This window comes from Pristis pectinata, chromosome 21 (assembly GCF_009764475.1).
Source record: "Pristis pectinata isolate sPriPec2 chromosome 21, sPriPec2.1.pri, whole genome shotgun sequence".
NCBI lineage: Eukaryota > Metazoa > Chordata > Chondrichthyes > Rhinopristiformes > Pristidae > Pristis > Pristis pectinata.
In genome coordinates this window covers 21555802-21581365 of record NC_067425.1, presented here as the reverse complement: position 1 = coordinate 21581365, position 25564 = coordinate 21555802, and the positions used below count along the sequence as shown (strand labels likewise).

Below are 25564 nucleotides of genomic sequence, written 5' to 3'. Positions count from 1 at the left end.
CAGGCTGCCTGAGAGAAAAGGGCTGGCTGTTTACCAAAAAACATGTCGAAATTAAACCACTAATTACTTTTATTTTGGCATACTTGTGCTCTTTCTCCCCCCCCCCACCCCCCCCCCCCCCCCAACCACCACCACTGCCGTTCTCATATTTTATTCTGCTAGCTTTATTGCATGAGCTACACTGTTGTCTGAATTGTTGAAAAGTAATTTAAGAGTGAACTGCACATTCAGATTTTCTTCCTCCTCTATCTCTTCAGGTGTCAAATGTTCTCCACTTTCTGTCGCAAAGACATACAGTAATGTCGTACCTTTCATCACCTTGGGTTGTCATAAGGTGCTTTACGGACAGTTAAGTGCCTTTGAAGTGTAGGCATTAAGACTTTGAGGGCAGCTGGAACTCTTAAACTTCTGGTCTTTTCCATTGCCTGTCTGGGATGTCACCTTTCTCCAAAGAAGTGTAGGAGATTGGTCAGGCAAGACCACCCCCTCTGTGTTGGTGATGGACGCTAGTTATAAGGGTAATTTCATAAATGCAAATCTCTGATTTCTTTCTAATAACCTGTAAAATGATTCAATTAATTTGTGAAAAAAGAACAGTGGACCTAAAATTTTATCATGGTGTAAATGTTGGTGCGCCACACAATGAAACTTCCATAAAATAACCAATCATTAACTGCGTTAATAGGGCAGTTCTAGGTTTTTATTCCAGGTCCTGTGTGCATGTAATGTGCATAATCTTGAGACTTTGTCCAAGATTTGGTGTACCCATCTGGCATGCACATAGCCCAAGGTGTTGAGAGTGATTTGGTGTCACTCTCAACACCTTGGGCTATGTGCATGCCAGATTAATTCACTGGTGGAGCCTTGCACTGAAACTGTCCACGTAGAATCATTTTAACACGGCTGAATAATTTCTAGCCCTAGCAATGAAGTCCCAAGGTTCGCTGTTCATTTGCCTTTTTTCTGAAACTAAAAACCGTGTGGCATTTTTCCAATTGGATGGAAGCTCCCTTGTGTCCTTTGAATCTTGATGCCTACCAACGCTTGGTACAGTTTGTCCCTAATCTCATTTAGCACCCTAAAGTAGATCATTAATTCTTGGAAATATAATTGGTTTTAGATCCCATGAGGCTGCCTGGGATGTCCATGCACGTGACGCCTGTCATAATATTAGTGCTTTCCTTGGTAAACACTTCCAGGAAGGAATCAATTATGTTAAGCAGTTTAGATTTCAGTCTCTATTTAAATCATCATGAAATCTCAGTTCTTTCCTTTCTTAACTTTGAGGAATACGGACTATATCAGTAAATCTGGTTATCAGCTGAATCTTTAAATGCCCAATTGGACAGAAAGCTGCAAAATGCATTCACTTTTAAAATGTCTGCGAATACAGCATGAATCTAAAAATGATTTCAATTTAATGGCCTGTTATAGTCAACAATAGCATGTGTCAAGCTGTTGAATCTCTTTTCTGTGCACAAAATTTCTTCAGCAACAAAAGCCTTCAAAGGATGAAGTATTTCTTCTACTTCAGGATTATATACACTGGCATGGCACATCAATTTAAAGGCCACTTCGTTGCCATCAGCACCTTTGGATTAAAAACAAGAATCATATTGGTCAGATGACAGTGTTTGTAATTCGTTTTATCCTAGCTATTGTGTGCTTTCCACAGCTTTAAACAACTGAGTTGACTACTACCATGCACAAACCTTGAAATCCAGGCAGTTACAAATTAAGTCGATGCCAATGTACAGGAAGACAGTAGAACACTTTTTGATTGTGAGATGCGATACAGTCGTCATTACCCACAGAATGGGTAAAATGTGGATGTCGGTACCACAAGGAAGAGTTGGGATAATTGGCAGTAGCTAGGGGAAGCCAGATAAACAGGAAAGAGAAAGCAATAAGATATCTTTATTAGTCACATGTATATCGAAACGCACAGTAAAATGCATCTTTTGCGTAGAGTGTTCTGGGGGCAGCCCGCAAGTGTCGCCACGCTTCCGGTGCCAACATAGCATGCACACAACTTCCTAACCTGTATGTCCTTGGAATGTGGGAGGAAACTGGAGCACCCGGAGGAATCCCATGCAAACACTGAGAGAAGGTACAAACTCCTTACAAACAGTGGTGGGAATTGAACCCGGGTCGCTGTAATAGCATTACGCTAACCGCTATACTTGGATGGGGGAAGGTATGTAGACATCATCCGAGAGTGTGGAGCAGTTGGACCAAGTGGCCTCTTTTTTTTTGCACAGCAAATTCTCACAAGCATCAGATGATTTTTGTTTTGTAGCATTGGTAGAGGAGTAAATATTCACCAGCATACAAACAGCCAGGTACAGTCACCTGTTTGTCTTTAAATAATGATGTGGAATTCTTTGTGACTGCCTAGAGGGCAGATGTGGGTACCTGTCGTATCTGACTTTGCCTCATTAGGGCACCAGATTGTCAGGTCAGATGTCATGCTGACTGCAGTGTAAGTCCATAGCCCTGTGACACAGGGGCAAGATTGAACATAGAACACTATAGCACAATACAGGCCCTTTGGCCCACAATGTTGTGCCGACATTTTATCCTGCTCTAAGATCTATCTAACCCTTCCCTCCTACATAGCCCCCTATTTTTGTATTATCCATGTGCCTATCTAAGAGTCTCTTAAATGCCCCTAATGTATCTGCCCTCACAACCTCTGCTGGCAATGCGTTCCATGCACCCACCACTCTGTGGTGAACCGGTGAACCAGAGAAAGTCCTACTTGTGATGCTCAAGTACAGACCCAGTTGATCAAACCTCTTAAAGTGAAATGTTTCTATTTAAAATGTTAATTTTCATTTAGTCAGTTTTCAGTGCACTATAACTTCCTTGAATTTCATGTTCTTAATGTATTCAGGGATGATGTTCTTCAATCCTCCCACGGGAGGTGGGTTTTGCTGGCAGGGTCAGTGGTTAATCCCCTTCACCAAGTGTCCTGTTGTTTTTGAATGGTGAGGCAGGTTGTTGCAGTCCAGGTTCATGTGGTGAAGGGAGTGGTGCAGTGCAACCAAGTGGGTTGTCAGACCACTCCTGTGGGCCATCCGGAGTCAAGCCCATGGTTATGATTCTGGAGTTATGTAAAAGTCAGGATCAGCCAAAACAGCCATCTCCCTCCCCAAAAATAGACTTTCATGCATTTGCAGTTGTTTCAACATTATTGAGACTAACTTTTTAAATTCTACGCTGTTTAATTAATTACATTTAAATTCCCCAGATTTAAAATCATGCCTTCAGCTCATTAGCTAGGACCTCTGGATTACTAATCTAATTATTTAACCAATATGTTGGCATTTCTAATTCAGTACAGTACAGGCTATGTGGCAGAGCACTTGGGTCAATGGTCTAGCAGCCAGAGTTTAAATAGCACCATGGCGGGGAATTTAAATTCAAATAATTCAATAAATCTGGATTTTTTTTCCCAGAATAGAAGCTGGTATTAGAGATGGTGACCGTGAAACGGCTGTATTGTCATGAAAATCCGTCTGGTTCACTGATGTCCTTTAAGGGAAGGAAATCCACCTTCCTTAACCAGTGTGACTTCTCTGTAACACCAGACCCACCAAGGTGGTTGACTCTTAACTGTCTCCTCAGCTCAGAGCTAATTGAGGATGGGCAGCAAGTGCTGGCAATTCCAAATCCAATCAAGGAATAAATATAACTGAGCGCTTCAGCATATTTAAAAAAGTTGACACAGTGCCAAAGAACTATTAGAACTCTGAATCTAAATCAGTGATCTGTTATTAAAAGGATCTTGATTTTTACTTTTTGCTGATCCTCGCATGTTTACATTTGGTCTTGTCTCTCTGTATTTTTTGCCAACTTCTGCCTTCTATAGTCAACCTTTGCTTTATGGGCGGGCCCTGAACATCTTCATTGGCGTTGGCACTCCAGATTACTGTGCACAAAAGCTTTTACTTCCATGGTTCGGACTTCTCCCCCTGGCTTATTGTCCTGCCCCTTAACCCAGTATCACGAAAGCAGAGCATTCCTATTCTTGCTAAAACCACCTGATAGGAGAAGCTGTTTCTAGTCCATCCCCTGCTAAAAACCACAGCCAAAGAAGTATTCTGTAGCAAGTAAGATTTTGACTTGAGTTTATACTGCAGCTTCCCTAACGCTTTCCAAATGCCACAGACTCTTCAGTCAGTAAAGTACTTTTGAACTGATGTATAGGAAACAGAGCAGCTATTTTTCACTCGGCAAGCTACCACATATAAAAGTGGAATAACAACCAGTTAATTTGCTGTTTTTTAACTACCCCCCCCAGTTTTATTGAGCAAGAGATAAATATTGGCCAGGACAGTGGATTATCCCCTGCTCTTCTTTATTATCATGTTGTGGGATTTAATTCATTCACCTGGGATAGTAGATGGAGCATTGGATTCACCTCAAGAACAGCACCTTCAACAGTGCAGCACTCTCTCACTGTAGTGCCAAGTTTTTGTGCACAGCGATCTGGAGTGGGACTTGAATGCATAACCTCCTGAGACAGAATCAGAGAACATAAGAAACAGGAGCAGGAGTACCCCGAACGGCCCCTGAAGCCTGTTGTGCCATTCAGCGAGATCATGATCGATCCTGTCTTGGTCTCAGTACCACTCCCCTGCTCTCTCCTCATGCTTTTGACTCCCATGTTATTCAAATGTCTGTCAGTTTCTGCCATGAATATTTTCAATGACTCTGCTTCCACAGCTATCTGATGTAAAGAGTTCAAAGATTTATGGCCTTCTGAGAGAAGGAATTCCTCCTCAACTCTGTCTTAAGCGTGGTAACTTCTTATTTTGAAACTATACCTCCCATTCTAGAGACTCCCACTGGGGGAGTCTTCCTCTTGACATCTGCCATGCTAATCCCCTTCAGAATCTTGTGTAGAGTGCCTACCTTTCTTCATGCATCAAACCCTTCACCATTGGAACCAGCTGAGTGAACATTCTCTGCACTGCCTCTAATGCAAGTATAGGCGTCCTTAAATGTGGAGACCAAAACTGTACACAGATGTTGTCTCCTCAGCACCCTTAAAAGTTGCATCAAAACTTCCCTACTTTAACAGTGTGAAGAATGAGAGAATCAGTTACTTATGTGTATCTCTTGCACCCCCACACCAAACATTTTTAGCTAGGGCTTGGATTACTTTAATAATCCAACCTGCTTTAAACAAATAATCTACAGTCCTCTGAGAAAGCAACTAAAGTAGCTGAATTTCCTCTGTTATTAGCAACACCTTGACTTGTCCATTCCATGGATTTTAAAGCATAACAGTTCATATAATTTAGAATTGTGTACCATTTGTTCCAAGGTTTATTTCATTCATAAGAAAGCCCTTTATTACTTACTTGCACAGGCCCGGTTTGCTTGTAAACTATAGAGCTTTCGCACTTGTGTCATTTGGTTTCCATGTAATGTCCTTGCTCCTGATGCTGTGAAAATGCTGGCAGCACACTTCTGTGGAGAAATAATTGTTAAGTATAATGGGCTTGATGATTGAAATAAGCCTACCAAATAGTGCCTAGTAATTTCAGACAGTTTTCCAGGGCCTGAATGACAATGCGCAAGTATATATTTTGTTAAGCTTGTAGCTTCCTAGGTTAAATCATATTTGAATGTTTTGTGGGCATCCTGATCAGGGAGCCCTCTCCACAGGAATGTGATTCCATTGTGAAGTGTTGACATTAAAAAGCAGCTTCCCAAAAATCAATCCAAAACTTGACAATGAAATGTACAGCCAGCTGTGGTGATGAGAGCTGTTCACTGATGACACATCAAGCCAAATCTCTGATGGATTACTGCACAGATTGCAATTAATTGGATTTTGTTTCTACCTTTTTTGGGTAGAATTTTCTGGAGCCAGACTGCCCCTTTGAAATTGCCGCCCACAATCTCCCCGCGCTGATACCTCCGGGGTCCACGCCCAGGGATCCTTGCTGATGTAGAGCTCTGAGAAAAAGTTGGATGGGCATGGGTTGTTTCCTTGGAACACATGAGGCAGGGAGGAGACTTAATATGTGTAAAATAATGAGGATCTTGGGGAGTAAATAGGAAAGAACTATTAGCCTCTCTAGAGTGGTTAATAAACAGATTTGGAGAGAAGGGTTAAATCTAATGTCATTGGCAGAAGGATTAGAAGGGAGAAGAGGAGAAAAAACATTTTTTTTAACCCAGAGGGATGTAGAGATCTGGAACTTGTAGACTGCATGGTTGATAGAAGGAGAAACCCTTCCCATTTAGGAATTGCCTGGGGTAGGTATTTGAAGAGCTGTGACCTGCAGAGCTACATAACCTGTGCTGGAAGTGGGATTTGGCTGCACGTCTCTTCTCGACCAGCACAGATACAAAGGGCAGAATGGCCTCCTTCAGTGTTTTAAATTATGATTTTGTGAATGTACTGAGGTACAGCAGTCTCTCGCGATAATTCATTGCTCTGGTTCCCACTTCAATGCAGGAGAACAAACAACACTTGCATGTCTAACGTGCTTTTAAAGTTCCCAAGATACTTCATGGGTGAAGAGGAACACCAAGCCTCTCAAGAGATGCGAAATTCTTGGTCATAAAGTGTTTTAAGAAAGGTGAGAGGTAGGGAGGAGGTGAAGAGGTGTAGGGAGGAATTTCAGAGCTTCATTGGTGGAACAAATGTCACCGGAGGTGTCACCGGAGGCCTGAGCTGGAGGAGCTCAAAGAAGACGCCGAGTTAGAAACCAACATTAAAATGCCATCCCATGCACAAATGTCATTATTGCAGCCGTTGAGGTATTGCTGAAGGTTTCTGCCACTGTGTGACCAAGAGAAGACTAGAACAGCTTTGGTTGACAGTGTTGCATGGACTGAACTGACTTTAAAGCCCAGAATGTTGTGATCAATGAATGAGAAGGAGTATTAATTTTCAATGATCCTGGACCTCAAAGTTACCTTTGCAAATTGTCTCTGCAACAGAAGTACAAATGGCCTGAAGACTGATTTGGGGAATGCAAAGTCTGACAGCAGCTGGATGATGGAACACCTGCTTTCGTTGTTTACTTCTACCTTTCTTTAAAAAAAGGAGCACTTCAATCAATATTAACATTTCTTTCAGTGAAAACCCAGAGTGTTAAAAGGCTGCAGTAAATTAATATCAAGAGTAAATTGAGAAATGATCCTTAAAGCCCCTCTACAATCTGTGCCAAGTTGAAAGAACAATGGACTACGTGCTGTGTCGGTCAGTTTGTTTTTGAGGCTGACTGTGCTCTGTTGCTGAAGCAGAATCTACACAGAGACAGCTTTTTTTCCTTGTCTCGCACAGGACCCGAGTGCAGACAAGTGCCCCTCAGGGGATTTTGTAAATACAAATGAATGGGCACTCCTACCGTTTATTTATGGCTTTGTCAATGCACAGTCCCACAGCAGGTCTTGGTCAAGTGCCAGACGAGACAGCGCCTACTGCTTGGTGCTAGAGAAGGGTCATCGTTTTTCTTCACCATTGACGTTTCCAGTGCTGTTGCTCAGTCACTCCCTCATGAGGTGTTTTATCTCCTTTCCTGCCTGGCTCCGCCTCCCACACCCTCCCTTGTTGGTCATTCACCCAAATTCCTTGACATTATTAAAAGAGAGCTGCCAACCTTTCTCTGCTTCTACCTCACTAACCCTTGGGAATACATTGAAAAGGTGAGAATTTAAGGACATTTGGTTGACAGTAGTTTGTTTAAGAACATTTGAGGCACAAGTGGGCTGTACAGCTCCCTTGAAATTACTGTGCCATTTCATAACGTCATTGCTGTTCTCATCCTGGCATCAACTCTGCTTTCCTGTCCATACCTCATGACTCTGGACTCCTCTGTAGACCAAAAAGTTGTCTGCCTTAGCATTGAATATATTCAGTGGCTTAGTCTCAATAACTCCCAGCCAGAGAGAATTCCAGAGCTTCCCAACCCCCTGAGGGAAGAAATCCCTCCTTGTTTCCATTTTAAAAGGGTGACCCCTTTTTCTGAAACAATCCCGTCCAAATCCCACTGGTGGAAACATCCTCTCAGCATAAACCTTGTCAATCCTCCTCAGAATATTAATTGTTTCAATAAAATCGCCTCTCTTTCTTCTAAACTCCAGTGAACATAAATCCAGCCTGTTCATTTGTTAAAACCACTCGATTATTCCAGGAGTCAACCTGGTGAACTTTCTGTGAACCTCCTCCAACTCTGTTTGTACCTCTTTAAATAAAGAGACTAAAACTGTTCACAGTATTCCAGTTGTATTCTCACCATTCCATGTACAGTTGTAGCACAACTACCCAAATTTTATACTCTGTCACCCACCCACTGTAGGCCAGTATTCCATTTTGTGTTTTAAATTTATTAATGAAGATGCCTAAATATTGTTTTGTTAATCTGTAGCTCAAAGCAAGAGGAAATTGCTTAACCAAGTTCTGTTTGGTACCTGCCACAAAATGATTCTGCCAGCACGTTGATCTAAAAGTTTTTAAATGGATTATTTCCCAATTAGCTGATAACGTGGCAGCCTTTAATGACTTCCAAAAATTGTCTGCAGCTGATGATGTCAGGAGGCCACTCACTCTGCATGAACTAGAAGTAATCAAGAAAGAATTGACCTGAAGGATGCATTTAAAAAATGTTTCTTGCAGTGAGGCGGGCAGTTTTCTGCTGTAATTATCATGGAGGTATTGCAGTTGAAGATATACAATAAATTTTGCTTGGTCTGGTTCTCTGTTCATGCCTCTTAGGCATTGCACATCAAAAAGCGTGGGCAGCATAAGTGCTTGTCAGCTTTATTCTGTTGGGCAGAGCCGCCTTCAGTCCTTACATTTTATCTCTCTGAAGGTAGATTCCTATCATCTTTTAAACCTAGGTTATTACAGGGTACAGGTACGTGATAAATCTCTCCTTCAGAATTTCAGTGTTGTTAGGTGAAATGATAAAAATAGTGCTGAACAGAGTGAATTGGATTTGGAGAGTCCAGGATTATGGTGAAAAGGCAGGAAAGTGGAGCTGAGGCCAAGAGCAAATCAGCCATGATCTAGAGGGTTTACAAAGCATGAGTGATGGATGGAGATCCCATTGGAGAGCAGAGGAGATCCAGTATCTGATATATGAGACAACCAAGTCTGGCTAGGTAAAAGAAAGACCACATTCATATGAATATAAGAAATGAGTAGGAATAGGCCATTCAGCTCCTCAAGCCTGTTCTGCCTTTCTGACATTGGAAGTGGCAGTGAATTCAACAGGAAATGAAATTTTTTTTAAAAATCCTGCAGATGCTCAAAAGCTGAAACAAAAACAGAAAAAGCAGGGAGCAATCAGCAGGTTGAACTGATGTTAGAACTGACAAATTCAGACAAAGGGTCTTCAACCTTTCACATTAACTCTCTTCTCTTTCCACAGAAGAGAGCCTGCTGAGTGTTTCCTGCATTTTCTGCTTTTGTTTCAGATTTCCAACATCTGTAGTTTCTTGTTTGATTTTCACCTGTGATCTCATTGAATGGGAGAGCAGGCTTAAGGTGGTGAATGGCCTTCTCTTGCTCTTGTTTCTCGTGTTCAGATGAATGCAGTCTTTCTTTTACCTAGCCTGACTTTGTTGTCTCCTATATGAGTTGGATAAACAAGGTAGTCAGTCCAACTTTCCACTCCCATTCTAAAGCACCTGTATCTACATTTTTTGATGCCATGGCTTGTTATAAATTAGAGATTTGTTGAAGGTTTAGAGGTTCGCAGGACAAAAAAAACACGTGGCCTTTTCCTCCAATGTACTGCTGTGGCGCAGATAGAAAGATTAGAAATAGCAAGTCACGGTAGTGTAGCGGTTAGTGTAATGCTATTACAGTGTCAGTGACCCGGGTTCAATTCCAGCCACTGTCTGTAAGGAGTTTGTACGTTCTCCCCATGTCTGCGTGGGTTTCCTCCAGGTGCTCTGGTTTCCTCCCACACTCCAAGGATGTACAGGTTAGGAAGTTGTGGACGTGCTATGTTGGCGCCGGAAGCGTGCTGACACTTGCGGGCTGCCCGCAGAACACTACGCAAAAGATGCATTTCACTGTGTGTTTCGATGTACGTGTGACTGATAAAGATATCTATCTTATCTCATGTTTCTTCTTGGCGTACCAGGTAGTGCTGCTGCCTCATAGCTCCAGTAACCCAGGATCAGTCCTGATCTCTGGTGCTGTCTCAGTTTTCACATTTTTCCTGTGACTGCATGGGTTTCATCCCACATTCCAAAGGTGTGTGGGACAGTAGGTTTATTAGCCACTTACTAGCCACCTTGGTGTACAGTTGGGTGGTGGAAGAATCAGAGTGGGGTTGATAGGCATGTGAGAGAGAATGGGTTACAGGATAATAAATGGGTGAATGCTCTGAGAGCAGTCATGGACTTAATGGGCCAAATGGCCTCTTATGCCATAAGAAAATATGAAATATGTAAAGAACAATATTTGTGCAATACCTAAAGTTTTCCTTTGGGCATTGAAGCAATTATTTTCTGCCTATGTAGAATGTATATTTTCAATGTTTCTAGCTGGGATTCTCAAAATTATACTGAGCCATTATTTGTTGACAAATTGAGTTCCAATGGAAGTGCAACTATTGAGATCCATTCATTGCAGTCTATTGCCAAAATAGTTTTTGCTGTAATGTACACTGGAACCTTGTCATTGCAGACTTTATCAAACTATATCCAATGCATGTCTACCTAGATAGGTTTTGGTAAATACTTGTCTAATTACTATTTTGTGGCCTTTGCCGTACTTTATTGATTCCTTCAGCTGTTGATCTTTATATTTAGAGATTCTGCCCTTTTGAATCGTGTAGCTGGCGTCAGATGTTTGTTTCTTCAGCAAATTCCTGAAGCGCTATTCATTGTGAAACATTCCAAAGGCTGGAAAAATCCGTTCGCCCTGCCTGTATTGCAGCATCTGTTCTGCTGGCCGCCACATCTGACTTGTTTTCTGACATGTAATTCTGCACATTCTCGGAAGGTCTCACGGATAGAGGTTCAGTGTTCCCCTGTGTCCAATGAAGCCAACTACTGATGGGTTAAAGGCTGATAAATGATGCATGTTGTGTGATGATGTATATGCTTTGCAGCAATGTGCCAGCAATTCCCTAGTTAGTAATCATCAAGTCAAAAAGAACGTTTTTCATGAGTGCAACATTTTCTTATCCACAAGAGGCCCCAACCAGCTGATGAAATGTCTGGTTGCCACAGTCAGTTTAGATGGGAAGACCCAAAGAGCCAGCTTTTATTGGTATTGGTTTATTATTGTCACTTGTACTGATGTACAGTGATAAACTTGTCTTGCATACCGATCGTACAGGTCAATTCATTACACAGTGCAGTTCCATTGAATTAGTACAGAGTGCATTGATGTAGTACAGGTAAAAACAATAATAGTACAGAGTAAAGTGTCACAGCTACAGAGAAAGTGCAGTGCAACAAGGTGCAAAGTCACAACAAGGTAGATTGTGAAGTCAGAGTCCATCTTATCGTATAAGGGAACCGTTTAGTAGCCTTATCACAGTGGGATAGAAGCTGTCCTTAAGCCTGGTGGCACATGCCCTCAGGCCCCTGTATCTTCTGCCTGATTGAAGAGGAGAGAAGAGAGGATGACCTGGATGGGAGGAGTTTCCCATGTTTGATTCATTTTAGTTAATGGCTTGCCTTTGGTCTTGCGCATTTTTGAATGTCCTCTTGGAGTTCGGCATGCACTGATATTTCATTGCAAGGTGCACAGGTTCAGACTCTGTTTCATCAAAAGAAAGAGGTCTAGACAGGGTGAAGAAGAAGGACCAATTTCCCTTAGTAGGGAGGATTATAACTAGGTGGCATTGTTTTGCTAATTGGTGGAACTATTTGAGGAAAACTAAGCTCACTCAACCAGTGGAACTGGAACTTGATGCTGGACAGGGTGGTGGAGGCAGGAACCCTCACCACACTTAAATAGTGGTCTAGATGAGCAGTTGACCCATAGCCCTGCAAGTCATGACTTTTCAAGAGCTGGACACTGGGATTAGTCTAAAGTTCATTTTTTGGTGGGCACAGATATGGTGGGCTAACTGGTCTCCTTCCGTGCCATCAATTCCAATTTCTAATAGTTCAGACTTATTACCGAGTGACTGACTGCTTGCAATTTGTTGGATCAGGATGGATAGAAAAAGTGGATTCTTCCAATTTAAACAAAACCCACTCACACCAATCATTGATAACTGGCGTTATCTTTTTAAGCTGGTGGATAACGCATTCTATGCCTCTTCTGTTCCAGGGCAATGAGCCTTGGCAGGGCAAGGTTACCTCGGTGCAAACACGTTGGCAGTCTTGGCCATGTTTTGTATGTCTGGTTTGGAATTTGCTCCACCAGATCCAGGGATTTGAGACTTTTGCATTGCATGCTGTACAATGCCATGAGATTTCTGGGGCTTGCCGTAGGTGAGACAAAGCAGAGTGAAGTGTCCTGGTCTCCGCTGCAACACTGGTAATCAAGGAGTGCCACTTTTCCTGGCTCATCTGTCATTCTGTGTCAGGAGTCACTAAAGGTGCACGCAGCACCATTTTTTATACATTTATCCTCATGATGTGGGCACCATGGTTTGACTGGTAATTGATGGGGCAACCATGTTGATGGGTCTGGGTCACGTGGACAAAGGTGGCAGATTGCTCTCTCTGGAGGTCATTAGTGAACTGAATGGGTTTTCATCACAGCCTGGTAAGTTAGTCAGCACTATTGCTCTATTACCAATACTAGCTTTTTATTCTGGATTTATTTAGTTACTGGAATTTAAAGTCCCCAGCATTGGGATTTGCATCAATGTCTCTGTATCAATAGCCTGTCCAGTAACTAATGACCATGGTACATTGCCATTATTATACAGTTGGACTTGAGGACCAGGACATTGTCCACCTCCTGTTCTCCAGACCTGGGGGCCAGCCCACAGCTGCAGTTCATGGTTTCTGGTGCAAGGTTCTGCCAGTTACAGGACCCACAATGGAACTGCAGCCTGAGCTTGTTGTTGGCCAATGACGAGTGTTTGCTCAACTGTTGCCAGTAATAACCAACAAGAGAATCGGTCTGCCCCAATAAACTCCATACACTACTGAATTAGGAGCAGAGTAGGCCACTCCTCCCTTGAGCCTGCTGCACCATTTCATAAGATTGTGGCTAATTTTAAGCCTTTGTTTTCAGACATGGTGTTTGCAGCTCTCTCACTAATAAAGAATCCATTCATCAAAGTAGCCATCCATATATGTTTGTACTTTTCAGTGAGCTCGAGTTGCTCCTTGCTTCTTTCTGAGGTTCCTTAAACTACCTGGCTTGCCTAAGCTGTTGGCCACTTGACCTTTTGTCTCCTTATGCAGTTTAATGTTAAGTTTTGTTTGAATCAGTGGGAAGTTTTTCTATGTTAAACAACTAGTATAGATGAAAGTGTTGGGGTGGTGTGTACGAGCCATTTAGTTGCTTGGCTTCATTGAAGGGATGAGTCTGAGAGATCACACAGCAGCAGATCACTTGCACAACCCTGAAATCGGTCCTGGAGATGTGGTGGGCATTGAGGAAGATCCAAGGGGATTGTGGTCGTGCAAAGTGGAAGGGAAGCCTGATGTGGAGAGACCTTGCAATTCCTTTTGGATACCAGATGAACACTCCAGCTCTCCTGTGCCTACAAGAAAACCTTTACGTAATTAAATACAGGAAGTCCCCGGATTAAGAACGAGTTCCGTTTTTGAGTCTGTTCGTAAAGTGAATTTGTATGTAAGTCGGAACAGTTACGTACAGTTCACATCTAGCGTCAATTAGTCCTAAATCACTACAAGCTTCAGTTAAGATCCAAATGGAATTTTGATTCCAGTTTCATTATAATTCCACACACAATGTGAAGCAATCTAAAATACAGCATAACTTGTTATCGCCGGGACATGTGAAGACTGTCATCAGTCTTATGTGCGTTTGGTGTCATACATTACAGTACTGTGGAGGTACAGTTACCACATCAAGTGAATTTTGTGTATTTTCCGACTGACGGACAAAATCAACTTAAGGAATCTGTAGAAACGGACCTCGGTCATTATCTGGGGACAACCTGTCGGGGGAGATCGAGTGCTAGATAGATAGATAGAGAGGGAGATAGAGAGAGAGAGAGAGATATGGTGGGTGGGGGCAGCGGGAGAGGGGGCTGGTGACCATTCATGGCGTCCCTCATCATTTGGAACTCCTCGAGCATCCCTGCCCTGAAGTAATGGTACAGACTGTAATACATGAAATCCACGATCCAGCCGTTTGCCACCTCCATCACCTGGAAAAAGTCAACACTGACAGGCAAACCGTTCTGCGCCCAATTCCGCGCCTTCTTCCTGCCGTTCGTAAGTATAGGCGTTCGTAAGTCGGGCGTTCGTAACCCGGGGACTTCCTGTATACTAGGCCTGTTACCCTCCTTGTTTCTCTAGGAACACTGGAGAGTTCTCTAACAAAACATTAATTTGGCTAATATTAAATCGGTCTTTTCTGTGCAAGATTCTGGTCATTCGAAGCATATGATACCTTCTAACACAGACTGTCTCATGACCTCAATCACTTCCAGTTTGGATAATTGGTATACAGTTTGGGGTGATTTTTTACCAGTGATATATACATGGCTTTACCATCAAGATATTCTACAGCAAAACATTATGGCAGGCCATTGACCTGAAACATTCACTGTTTTAAACCTCTGCTGTTGTTCAGTGTTTTTCAGCATTTTCTGCTTTTAATTTTATCTTGAGAATCCTCCTACGTTCAGAGTTTCGATTCAGAATATATTAATCATGGAAAGAACTGCAGCTGAATTATCACAAACTAATGGCTTTATTTTCAATTTCTCTTCACCAAGGTGCAAGTTCTTCAGCTTAACTGAAACTCCTGAAGACTACACCATAATCGTCGATGAAGAGGGCTTTAAGGGTGAGAACCTTCTTTACTGTTGCATTGGTTGTGTTCATCAATAAGGGAGGCTGTTGAGCTATAAACTTTGTAAAATGTTGATAAAGCCAATGATGTCAGTTCTTATGACTGAATTAACAGTTGAATCTCAAAGGGAAGTTCTTATGTTAATGTCTACAGAACAGTACACTAATGAACCACACTAACCTATCTCAAGATGCTGTCAGTGCCCATGGGAGTTAGTAGGTAGAAATTAAGAAGCTCTTGTAATCTGCTTCACAATTTGTTAATTTCAATGGATTTCAAATGCTGTGCTATTGATGCTGTTCGCCAGTGAATTCTTAATATAATTGATCCATCCCTGCCTATTTACATCTTTTCACATGCTGCTAGACCACTTTTAAAGTAGGTTTGGATCTAATTTTAAATCAAGGTGATTAGCCACATGGCTTTTGAAGCGAGCTGAGCAGTAATATTTCTCCTAAAAATATAACTTATTCATAAAATTTGCAAATATATAAAAAAAAGTGCATGCGCAGTGTACCTTCCATTCTATTTGCTTGCAAGAATTACATAAATTTTCCTTTCACATACATTCTGTGAGCATTAACTGAAGGGTACAGCCCCTCACTTTGCAAATGGCGGGAGAGCCTTAAACTGTGTCCTTTCGCCATTGAGCCCTTGGGGTGGCTGCATTGAGCTTTGGTGCATCCCTCAGCACAACCTTGGAATGTGGCTGGCTCCAACATTCAGTTGTGGATGGGTCCTTGCACTGGAAGACCAGCAAGTTTCAGGTGGACCAGAGGGCAACTTTGAAGGAGTTGATAACCTCCCAACGGCCGTTGTTTTTGTCTCGGTGTGTATCCTTGGTGGCAATATGTAGTCCTGTGTTACACAGCTGTTTGGGATGAATCTCATCAAGGATCACTCCATCTCTGTTTAGCACATTTCTGAAGAGATGGCGGAGAGTCTCATCCACGCCACAGTCACATCAAGGGCAGCACGTAGTGGTGCTGAGACACCGGCTCTACTGATATATCTGACAGAGAGAGCCCCTGTCGCCGCCAGCCGAGTGAGTCTCAGTGCTTGCTTGTCAGTAGTAGTGGTGAGGCTTCTGCCAAATGACTTTGACAGTCTGCTTGGGGAACCGTCTGACAGGGTCCACCATCTGAGCTCCCCAAGGGTCTCGAGGACATTCTGTGCAGACTACTGCCTGTTTGACATCATCAAAAGGTGTTTGTCACAAGTGTTTCTATGAAGGACGAGTTGTACAGTATGGTCCAGCTGAGAGGAGAGTTCTGTGGCAACGTAGCCAGAGCCATCCTTTGCAACACTGGGGCCTGAGAACCTCAGTATGGAGTGACACTCAGTGTTGACGTGCTCCGGATCTAGGCACAGATTGATGGAGTCACACACATCAAGAGGACCATGTTGGGTACATTTCTTTCCTTTGTACCTTGCATCTCTGCAGACAGGATCCATTCTTGATTTCCAGATGGGTTGGGTGACTGCTGCAGTGCAAGAACAAGGTGTGAGCCACAACTGGGGACACCTTGCACTTGAGGGAGCTGGAGCTTTTGGAAAGCATCAAGTTGGATAAGTCGCCGGAACCGGATGAGATGTACCCCAGGCTGCTGTGGGAGGCGAGGGAGGAGATTGCGGAGCCTCTGGTGATGATCTTTGCATCATCGATGGGGACGGGAGAGGTTCCGGAGGATTGGAGGGTTGTGGATGTTGTTCCCTTATTCAAGAAAAGGAGTAGAGATAGCCCAGGAAATTATAGACCAGTGAGTCTTACTTCGGTGGTTGGTAAGTTGATGGAGAAGATCCTGAGAGGCAGGATCTATGAACATTTGGAGAGGTATAATATGATTAGGAATGAAGGAAGAGTAGTAGATGTAGTGTATATGGATTTCAGCAAGGCATTTGATAAGGTACCCCATGCAACGTTTATTGAGAAAGTAAGGAGGCATGGGATCCAAGGGGACATTGCTTTGTGGATCCAGAACTGGCTGGCCCGCAGAAGGCAAAGAGTGGTTGTTGACAGGTCATATTCTGCATGGAGGTCAGTGACCAGTAGTGTACCTCAGAGATCTGTTCTGGGACCCTTACTCTTTGTGATTTTTATAAATGACCTGGATGAGGAAGTGGAGGGATGGGTTAGTAAGTTTGCTGATGACACAAAGGTTGGAGGTATTGTGGATAGCGTGGAGGGCTGTCAGAGGATATAGATAGGATGCAAAGCTGGGCTGAGAAGTAGCAGATGCAGGTCAACCCAGATAAGTGTGATGTGGTTCATTTTGGTAGGTCAAATATGGTGGCAGAATATAGTTTTAATGGTACGACCCTTGTCAATGTGGAGGATCAGAGGGATCTTGGGGTCCGAGTCCATAGGACACTCAAAGCAGCTGCACAGGTTGACTCTGTGGTTAAGAAGGCATATGGTGTATTGTCCTTCAGTCGTGGAATTGGATTTAGGAGCCGAGAGGTAATGTTGCAGCTATATAGGACCCTGGTCAGACCCCACTTGGAGTACTGTGCTCAGTTCTGGTCGCCTCACTACAGGAGGGATGTGGAAGCCATAGATAGGGTGCAGAGAAGATTTACAAAGACGTTGCCTGGATTGGGGAGCATGCCTTATGAAAGCAGGTTGAGTGAACTCGGCCTTTTCTCCTTGGAGCGACGGAGGATGAGGGGGGACCTGATAGAGGTGTATAAGATGATGAGAGGCATTGATCATGTGGATAGTCAGAGGCTTTACCCCAGGACTGAAATGGTTGTCACAAGAGGACACAGGGTTTAAGGTGCTGGGCAGTAGGTATAGAGGAGATGTCGGGGTAAGTTTTTTTACTCAGAGTGGTGAGTGCGTGGAATGGGCTGCCAGCAACGGTGGTGGAGGCGGATACAATAGGGTCTTTTAAGAGACTTTTGGATAGGTACATGGAGCTGAGAAAAATAGAGGGCTACGGGTAAGCCTGGTAATTTCTAGGGTAGGGACATGTTCAGCACAGCTTTGTGGGCCAAAGGGCCTGAATTGTGCTGTAGGTTTTCTGTTTCTATTCCCAAAATCCCACTTCATGCTTCACCTTGGCTGTGCACCCCACTCATTTCTTGACGCGTGCTCCAACTCCTCTGAATTATGTTCCCAGCACCTCCATGAGCCGTAACAGAAGACTTAAACCTATCAGGCTCTCTGTTTCTGAAAGTGAGCACCTTGCTGGGTGTAAGTACAAGCAGAGATAGGGTTACAATGGCCCAGATTCTGCTGTTGCCAAATTGTAGTTAGACTTGCTTTTACACCTTAGTGTTTTAGAATCTTTTGTGTGGCGAGCTGCTGAAAGTGTGAACTTCTGACAGAACGGTGGGAAAAGAACTCCTGGGATTTGAGTGAACAGAGCAGGCAGTAGCCAATCAGATGAAAGGATTGAGAAATATGCAGCAGATGTTGGAAGAAGGAAGTGTAAATTAGAGGGGAATAAAGATTGAATTCAGAGGAATAAAAAGGGAATGAAAATCCCTTTTTAAATTTGATATTTTTGAAATCTTCAACAACAATTAATATCTGAAGGAATGAATCTGCACACGTTCAGTAGTTCATTTTCAGCATCAGAGAATTTGATTGGAGGTAATTCACAAATCACATTATTAGTGCATCTGTACTTGTAACATGAATATTTTTTTATCACTGACATATGGCGTGAAATTTGTTGTTTTGCGGCAGCAGTATGGTGCAAGGTATAAAAATTACTATAAGTTACAAAAATAAATAAATAGTGCAAAAGAGGAATAATGAGGTAGAGTTCATGGATTGTTCAGAAATCTGATGGTGGAGGGGAAGAAACTGTTCCTAAAACATTGGGTGTGGGTCTTTGGCTCCTGTACCTCCCCCCGATGGTAGTAACGTGAAGATGGCATGTCGTGGGTGGTGAGAGTCCTTAATGATGGATGCCGCCTTCTTGAGGCATCGCCTCTTGAAGATGTCCTCGATGGTGGGGAGGGTTGTTCCCGTGATGGAGCTGGCTGAATCTACAACCCTCTGCAGCCTCTTTCAATCCTGCGCATTGGACCCTCCATACCAGGCGGTGATGCAACCAGTCAGAATGCTCTCCACCGTACATCTGTAGAAATTTGCAAGAATCTTTGGTGACATACTGAATCTAATTAAACTCCCAATGAAGCAGAGCCACTGGCACGTATTCATCATGATTGCATCAATGCACTGGGCCCAAGGTAGATCCTCAGAGATGTTGACACCCAGGAACTTGAAGCTGCTCACCTTTTCCACCACTGACCCCTCAATGAGGACTGGTGTGTGTTCTCTTGACTTCCCCTTCCTGAAGTCCACAACCATTGGTCTTGCTGATGCTTATTTAACAGTTTTTTGGTGGGTTTACTCTGATGTTAGCAAGCAAAGACATCACCTTTATAACCTTCAGTGTAAGTCAATGCCACTATCAGAGGAGCAGCTCACATCAGACAAAAGCCTTTGGATTATTCGGGTTTAACTGTGCATCAATTGCAACATTCGTGCATAAGCAATAGTGAGCATATTTAACCTCATTGATATTTTGACACATGAGTCTAGGTGGTTGTTATAACCTTGTTGCTGGGAAGCTGTGCTAAAATCTCATGATTTACTCATTGGACAGGTTCAACAAATAGTAAATGGGTTCTCACTGAGAGTGTCTAGTACCAGAATGGACCCTCCAGATTCATACAGTAAAAATAGGGCTCGGGGAAGAATCCAGTCTGCTTAAAAGAATTAGCTGGGATTTGACAGAGTGAGAGTAGGATTGCTGCTACACGTCACATAAGTGAACTGCTGGGGGTGACCCTATTACAGCGCCAGTGACCCGGGTTCAATTCCAGCTGCTGTCTGTAAGGAGTTTGTATGTTCTCCCTGTGACTGCATGGGTTTCCTCCTGGTGCTCCGGTTTCCTCCCACATCCCAAAGATGTACAGATTAGAAAGTTGTGGGCATGCTGTGTTGGCGCCAGAAGCATGGCGACACTTGTGGGCTGCCCCCCAGAACACTCTACGCAAAGATGCATTTGACTGTGTGTTTTGATGTACATGTGTCTAATAAAGAAATCTTATAAATCTTATCTTGAATGTTGTAATCTATCAACCAAGATCCCATGAGGAAAGACTCATGTGCCAAATATGTATGTGCTCAAACAGCATTCCCTCAGCCTCCCATGGAATATTGGATATGGAAGACCGGATAGTGTGCTGCTCATGCAAATACCCATGAGCACAGTTGTTGCCTGTGTTAGTACTTGTCTCCGAGTCAAATATGGAGCATTTCTCTGTTGGTAATAGTTTCCTCTCCTGTATTATGTCTCTTTAGTTTTGGGGTTATTTTAAGAAGTGCTGGATCCTTAAAATGGATACAGCTGTATACTGGGAAAAGGGTTTTTTTTTCTTTTGACATGTACTTCACCTGCTAGCAATCCCTTCACAAGATTACCAGCAATCCAGTCAGGCCTAGGCCACATTTTGCAGACACCATATCGTTTAGTGGATCTCCTGTAGGACTTGTTAAATATTTGGCAGAAGTGCTGTCCTCAAAGGTGCATCTGCATTTCAAAGGATTGTGTTGCTGTAAGAACCATTAATTCAAGATGCAACTTCGTGAAGAGTTGTTTTACTTTTTCTAATGATTCCAGAATCCTCCAGAATGTTTTTTTTAAACTGATTTGAGCATTTAGCTGCTGCTGCTTGTTTCTGTAAATGATTTGTGAATAAACCAGTTCAGTGGTTTAGTCTGTTGCAAGACTGTCTGAGACTATTGACACTAATTGTCTTCTGAAGTGACTTGGCAAAGTGGTGGAAATCTGGTCAAAGTGAATGGGTCTGTTGTTTGTCTGGGTCTTGGTATCCTGGATTATCTGTGCACTCAAGGTCCTGCTTCGGTTCAAAGGAAGTGCAGGCTGGTCCTACGGGAGATGCCTTTTGCTTTGGGCATCAGGGAAAGTATTTTCAGGAAGTTTCCTTGTAACAGTGATCAACTTGTAGGTAATGAGGAATTGTGTAGTGGACAAAAAGACATTAGCTGGCATGATTCAGAGTGTATGGAACCTATGTAGAGAAGCTCTTTTTTTTGTCTGTAATTGCCCAATAGGATGTGTAGTCCTTGACAATGGTGATGATGTAAAAATGGAGAATTCAAGGTGGATAACCCACTGCCCCAAGATTCTGGCCCCCGCCTCTCCAGCACCGATCTCCCGTTTCCAACCCTGGCCTGCATCTCCAAGTAGGTTCAAGGAGTCACTGGTGGTGCCACAGGGCCTTATGGGCTCCCTTTGCAAGGGAATGATGTCCTGGGAATTGCCTTGATACCATCAGTTTCCTTTGATGAGGCTAGCCTCTGGGTAAATCCTTGATGATTAAGTCTAACCTCTCCAGTGATGGAGTGGTACCTTTGCACTTGGACTCTGGGTTAGCACCATGCTGACACACGCACACAGGACAGATTTATGGTCAGGTCTCGTGATGGAGGCTGTGTGAGAGGAATGCCCTTCCCAGCTACCAAAGAATCAGAAGGTGGCAACAGGAGCAGCAGAGAAAGGAAAGGGGTCCAAGCCCGTTGATGTCTGAACAACTCATTCATGTCATCCAGATCAAGGAGGGTTTTCACCACTACCGCATGTGGGAATCCTGCCTGCATCTCCAGTGAACGTCCATGCACAGAGTTCCCATCCATCTCATCTGATGAAAGCTCTGTCCTAAGTTTGCCAAGGACCGTTTGCAAGTGAGGATTGGACTTGCTTTGAGCAGTCAGCAAGTCTTGATATCAAATCTTTTTTTGGGGTTTGAAAGTATTGTTGAAAAGATAGCAATGAAACAGTATTCCAGCAGTATAAAAAAGGTGAAAGAAATAGTTGAATATTACCTAAAAGAATTGGAGGAAGAAGGAATTACCTATATACCACGTTGGACACCAACGGTAAAAATTAACACAGAGATTAGTGCTGCCGTAATTTTGTGAGCCTGGAGCTGGTCACCACATCTTTCCCTTAGTGATGACAGTGGTGTTTTTTCCCCTGGATTTGTGCTTCTCCAATTATTTCCTGAGTCCTGTGGTGAGGAAGGTAGCTGATAGGGACATTGTGTTAGGATCAGGGTGGACACTGCAGACTCGGCATCCAACCTGGGGCATGCTCTGTCCATAAGGCTGCATCCACAACTGTCAGAAGGGATTGGACGAACTTCCAATGGACTTTTGGAGAGGCAGCACCATCATTGCCAGGCATCCACAGTTGGCCACTGCCTCCACGTGTTAGCTATTAGATCTTTAAGCGAATAACACCAATAACTCAATGCTTGTATTGCACACAGTCACTGGTGAAATCTGACTGATTTTCATTTATTATGTGCAGATGCTGGAAATCTGAAATAAAAACTGCAAATGCTAGAAGCACTCAGCAGCATCTGTGAAAAGAAAAATAAGAGTTGTTTCAGATCAAAGCCCAGTTTTGATGACCTGAAGCGTTAAGTGTTTCTCTTTCTGCAGATGCTGCCTGACCTGCTGAGTGTCTCTGCATTTTCTGTTTTATTTCATTCATTCTGGCTTGATTTGCGTGTGTTGGTAACCTCTAATTTACTGACTTTGTTCCTGTTCTGACTTAACTCCTTCAGGACTTTGTGGGTTGTTCTAGAGCTCTTTCCATATCTCTGCGACTTTCCCCTCTGTCTCCTCTTAAGCTGCTGACATGACAGTGAGACCAGATGTTAGAGACAACATAATTAGATAGCATAATTCCCCATGAGGAAAGAATCTGCTTTCAAATAATTTGACTGAAACAAGCTGAAACTGTACAGTCATTTACTGGAATGTAGACTGAAGCACACAGACCAGCCTTAGCTTTGCTCTTTGATCATGTTATCAGCAAACCTCAATTCATAACTCATGGTTTGTTTTACACAGATTACCCAACCTTTGTGAAAGGAGATATCACTGATAGTGAACACAAATGGTGCTCTCATGTGAAAAGTTATTCTCTTCATTACAAGGAGCATGTGTCAATTCTTAATGCTGGTTAAGCTGCAGAGAGAAGGGAGCCGGTCCGTCTTGTCGTTCCTCTACTTTGCATTTCCCCGCTGTCCTGTTTGGTCTCCCACAGCTCCATGTGATACACCAGTTCTGCTGAGACTCCAAAATACCATTTTACAATTGCAATTATTCTCCTTATCCTAAGCAGAGTCTTTTTCTTGTCCTACTTCTCAAAATTCCCTTCAGATTTGTCAGTCTCGCCCGCAATTAGTGCATTCCTGCTGCCTGGCATTCAGTCGCCTCCAGAAAACCTTCTCTTCAACCTTCCTTTGACCCCTTTTCTGGTGCTTCCCCCTTATTAATATGCAGACAGTATTGTGTCATATGTATATCTGTCCAGACATACATGCACGGGCAGCTGAATCACCTTCCCCATGTAAGATGAACAGTGTTGGTTTGACTGTTGATGCACTGCAGCCATTCGAGCATTTTGATGAGGGCCCTCCTCTGTGATGTCAAGCAGGGCACTGGGCCCCATGCAGCCCTTTTCTGTCCTTCACAAACCTTGCAGGCCTGGACCTTGTGCAGAAGGATGGGGGCTGCGAGAGAGGTCCTGAATTGGCAGAGTAGTCACTGCCCAGGGAGCAGATGTGGGGGTGTCCTGGCTGGGTGATCGGCTGCAAGACATGGAGGGGATGCACGGGGAGTAGTGATCAGTAGAGGAGGTGTCTGTGAAGTGCTGGAGGAAGAGCAGTATGTGTGTGTAGGCTGTAAAGACAACTTTGAAGGATTTCCAGCGGCAGCCTCTTCCAGCAGATCCCCTTTAAGTCAAAGAATCCCCTTTAAGTTACACTGAAGTAGACGAGTGGTGAAAGCTGGTTATGCTCAGTATATATCTGTTGAACGTCATTGTGCACGTCAGGGGTCCTCTCTGTGTGTGAAAGTCAGACGCATGGAGGACCTGGATGGAAAGTTGCCAACGTCGTGAATCATATAGCAAGGCTCAGATTTCCTTTGTGTTTGAATGGTCGTGGATTTTGAATCACACAGACAGAGAAACTCTGAAGCCGCATGCTCCAGATTTTAGGCACATGTCTTCCCCCTTGGAATTATGGATATTGAGAGAAAAACAATTTAACGTCCAGCTCAGATCAAATCACTGAACAACCAAATTCTCATATTAGAGAAGTAAAGGACTGCAGATGCCAGAATCTCGATGAAAAACACATCTGGAGGAGAGGTCTGGAGGAACTCAGCAGGCCAGGCAGCATCCATGGAGAAAAGCAGGCGGTCAACGTTTCGGGTCAGGACCCTTCTTCAGGACAAGTTCTCGTATTCATCAGCTGCATTGATACCTGATTGAAGGGGGTCAGAACCTTAATCTGCCTGTCACTGCACTAATTTGCATCTCACTAGCAACGACCTTGATACTATCCCATCATCGTGAATCATTTCTGTGACTTACTCCTGAGTAACACTATAACCTGGGCTTGTCCCTGAAAGTGAGGTGTTACACCATGTTCTTGCTTTTCATTGCCAGCGCATACAAATGGACAGAGGAAATAAAAACCACAGAAGGGAATAAAGTACACAAAGGAGAGCGTGAGGTTACACACTGCTGCTTGGAAGGCAAAGCAGTCCTGAGGAAGAGCAAGTAGAGGATTGTGGGTGGTAAGGATACAAGCAAGTGGTCAAAATCTGTTTGTTGTCAGAACCAGAATGTGTTGAAGAGGAGATCAGAGATGCCATGGCTGAGGGGGGTAAGAGTTTAGAGTGGGGGGGGGGCAGTGAATGTGGTGAGCTGGGGTTATGTTGAAAATTGATTTGTTGAGGAAGAGGTGCCACTCCCCGCAGACTCTGAGAAAAGCACGGAAGCTGAATGATGGCAATAGGATTTGGCTCTGGTGTACATGGGGTGTACTAAACAACGAGGGTGTTACAGAGGAGCTGAGAGATGTTGGGACAATGTCTGATGGAATCCTAAAGAACCTCGAAACCAATGAAGTCTTTTGAAGCCTTACCTCTGTAAAGTCCCAGCCAGTTTGTATGCAGCCGTGAGACAAATGAAGAATAAATCTGTTGAAGGAGAAATATAAAGCAGTTCAGTAGCAGGTCAAAGGGGAGTTGGGGGTTTATTCAAAGTGAGTACAAGCCTGGAGATAAGCAGAAGAATTCTTTTGAATACTGGAAGGTCTGGATAGAGTGGACATTGAGAGGATGTTTCCATTAGTAGGAGAGTCTAGGATTCGAGGAGACAGCCTCCCTTTGGAACTGAGATGAGGAGGGATTTCTTCAGTCAGAGGGTGGTGAATCTGTGGAATTTGTTGCCACAGAGGGCTGTGGAGGCCAAGTCATTGGGTGTATTTAAGGCAGAGATTGATAAGTTCTTGATTGGTAAGGGGGTTATGGGTTATGGGGAGAAGCAGGAGAATGGGGTTGGAAAAAAAAACAGCCATGAGTGAATGGTGGAGCAGACTCAATGGATCGAATGGCCTAATTCTGCTCCTATGTCTTAAGGTCTAAGAATTGGGGGTGGGGTAATAGGGGTATGATGTTCAGGGATTAGAAGGGCAAAGTACCTGAGAGTGACAGAAAGAGAGAGAGGCTGAAGCAGAGAGTTGAGGCAACAGGACCTGATCTGGGGTTCA

General features: G+C 43.5%; 1 protein-coding gene across 2 annotated transcripts in view; it reads left to right on the top strand.

The window, feature by feature from the left end:
* LOC127581340 (cytosolic arginine sensor for mTORC1 subunit 2) overlaps positions 1 to 25564 on the top strand; it is a 146162-nt gene that overhangs the window by 41280 nt on the left and 79318 nt on the right. For both annotated transcript variants that reach the window (XM_052035661.1, XM_052035659.1), the window contains exon 2: positions 14871 to 14941. In XM_052035661.1, the coding sequence (XP_051891621.1) occupies positions 14871 to 14941 (71 nt within the window). The remainder of the gene's footprint in view (positions 1 to 14870; positions 14942 to 25564) is intronic.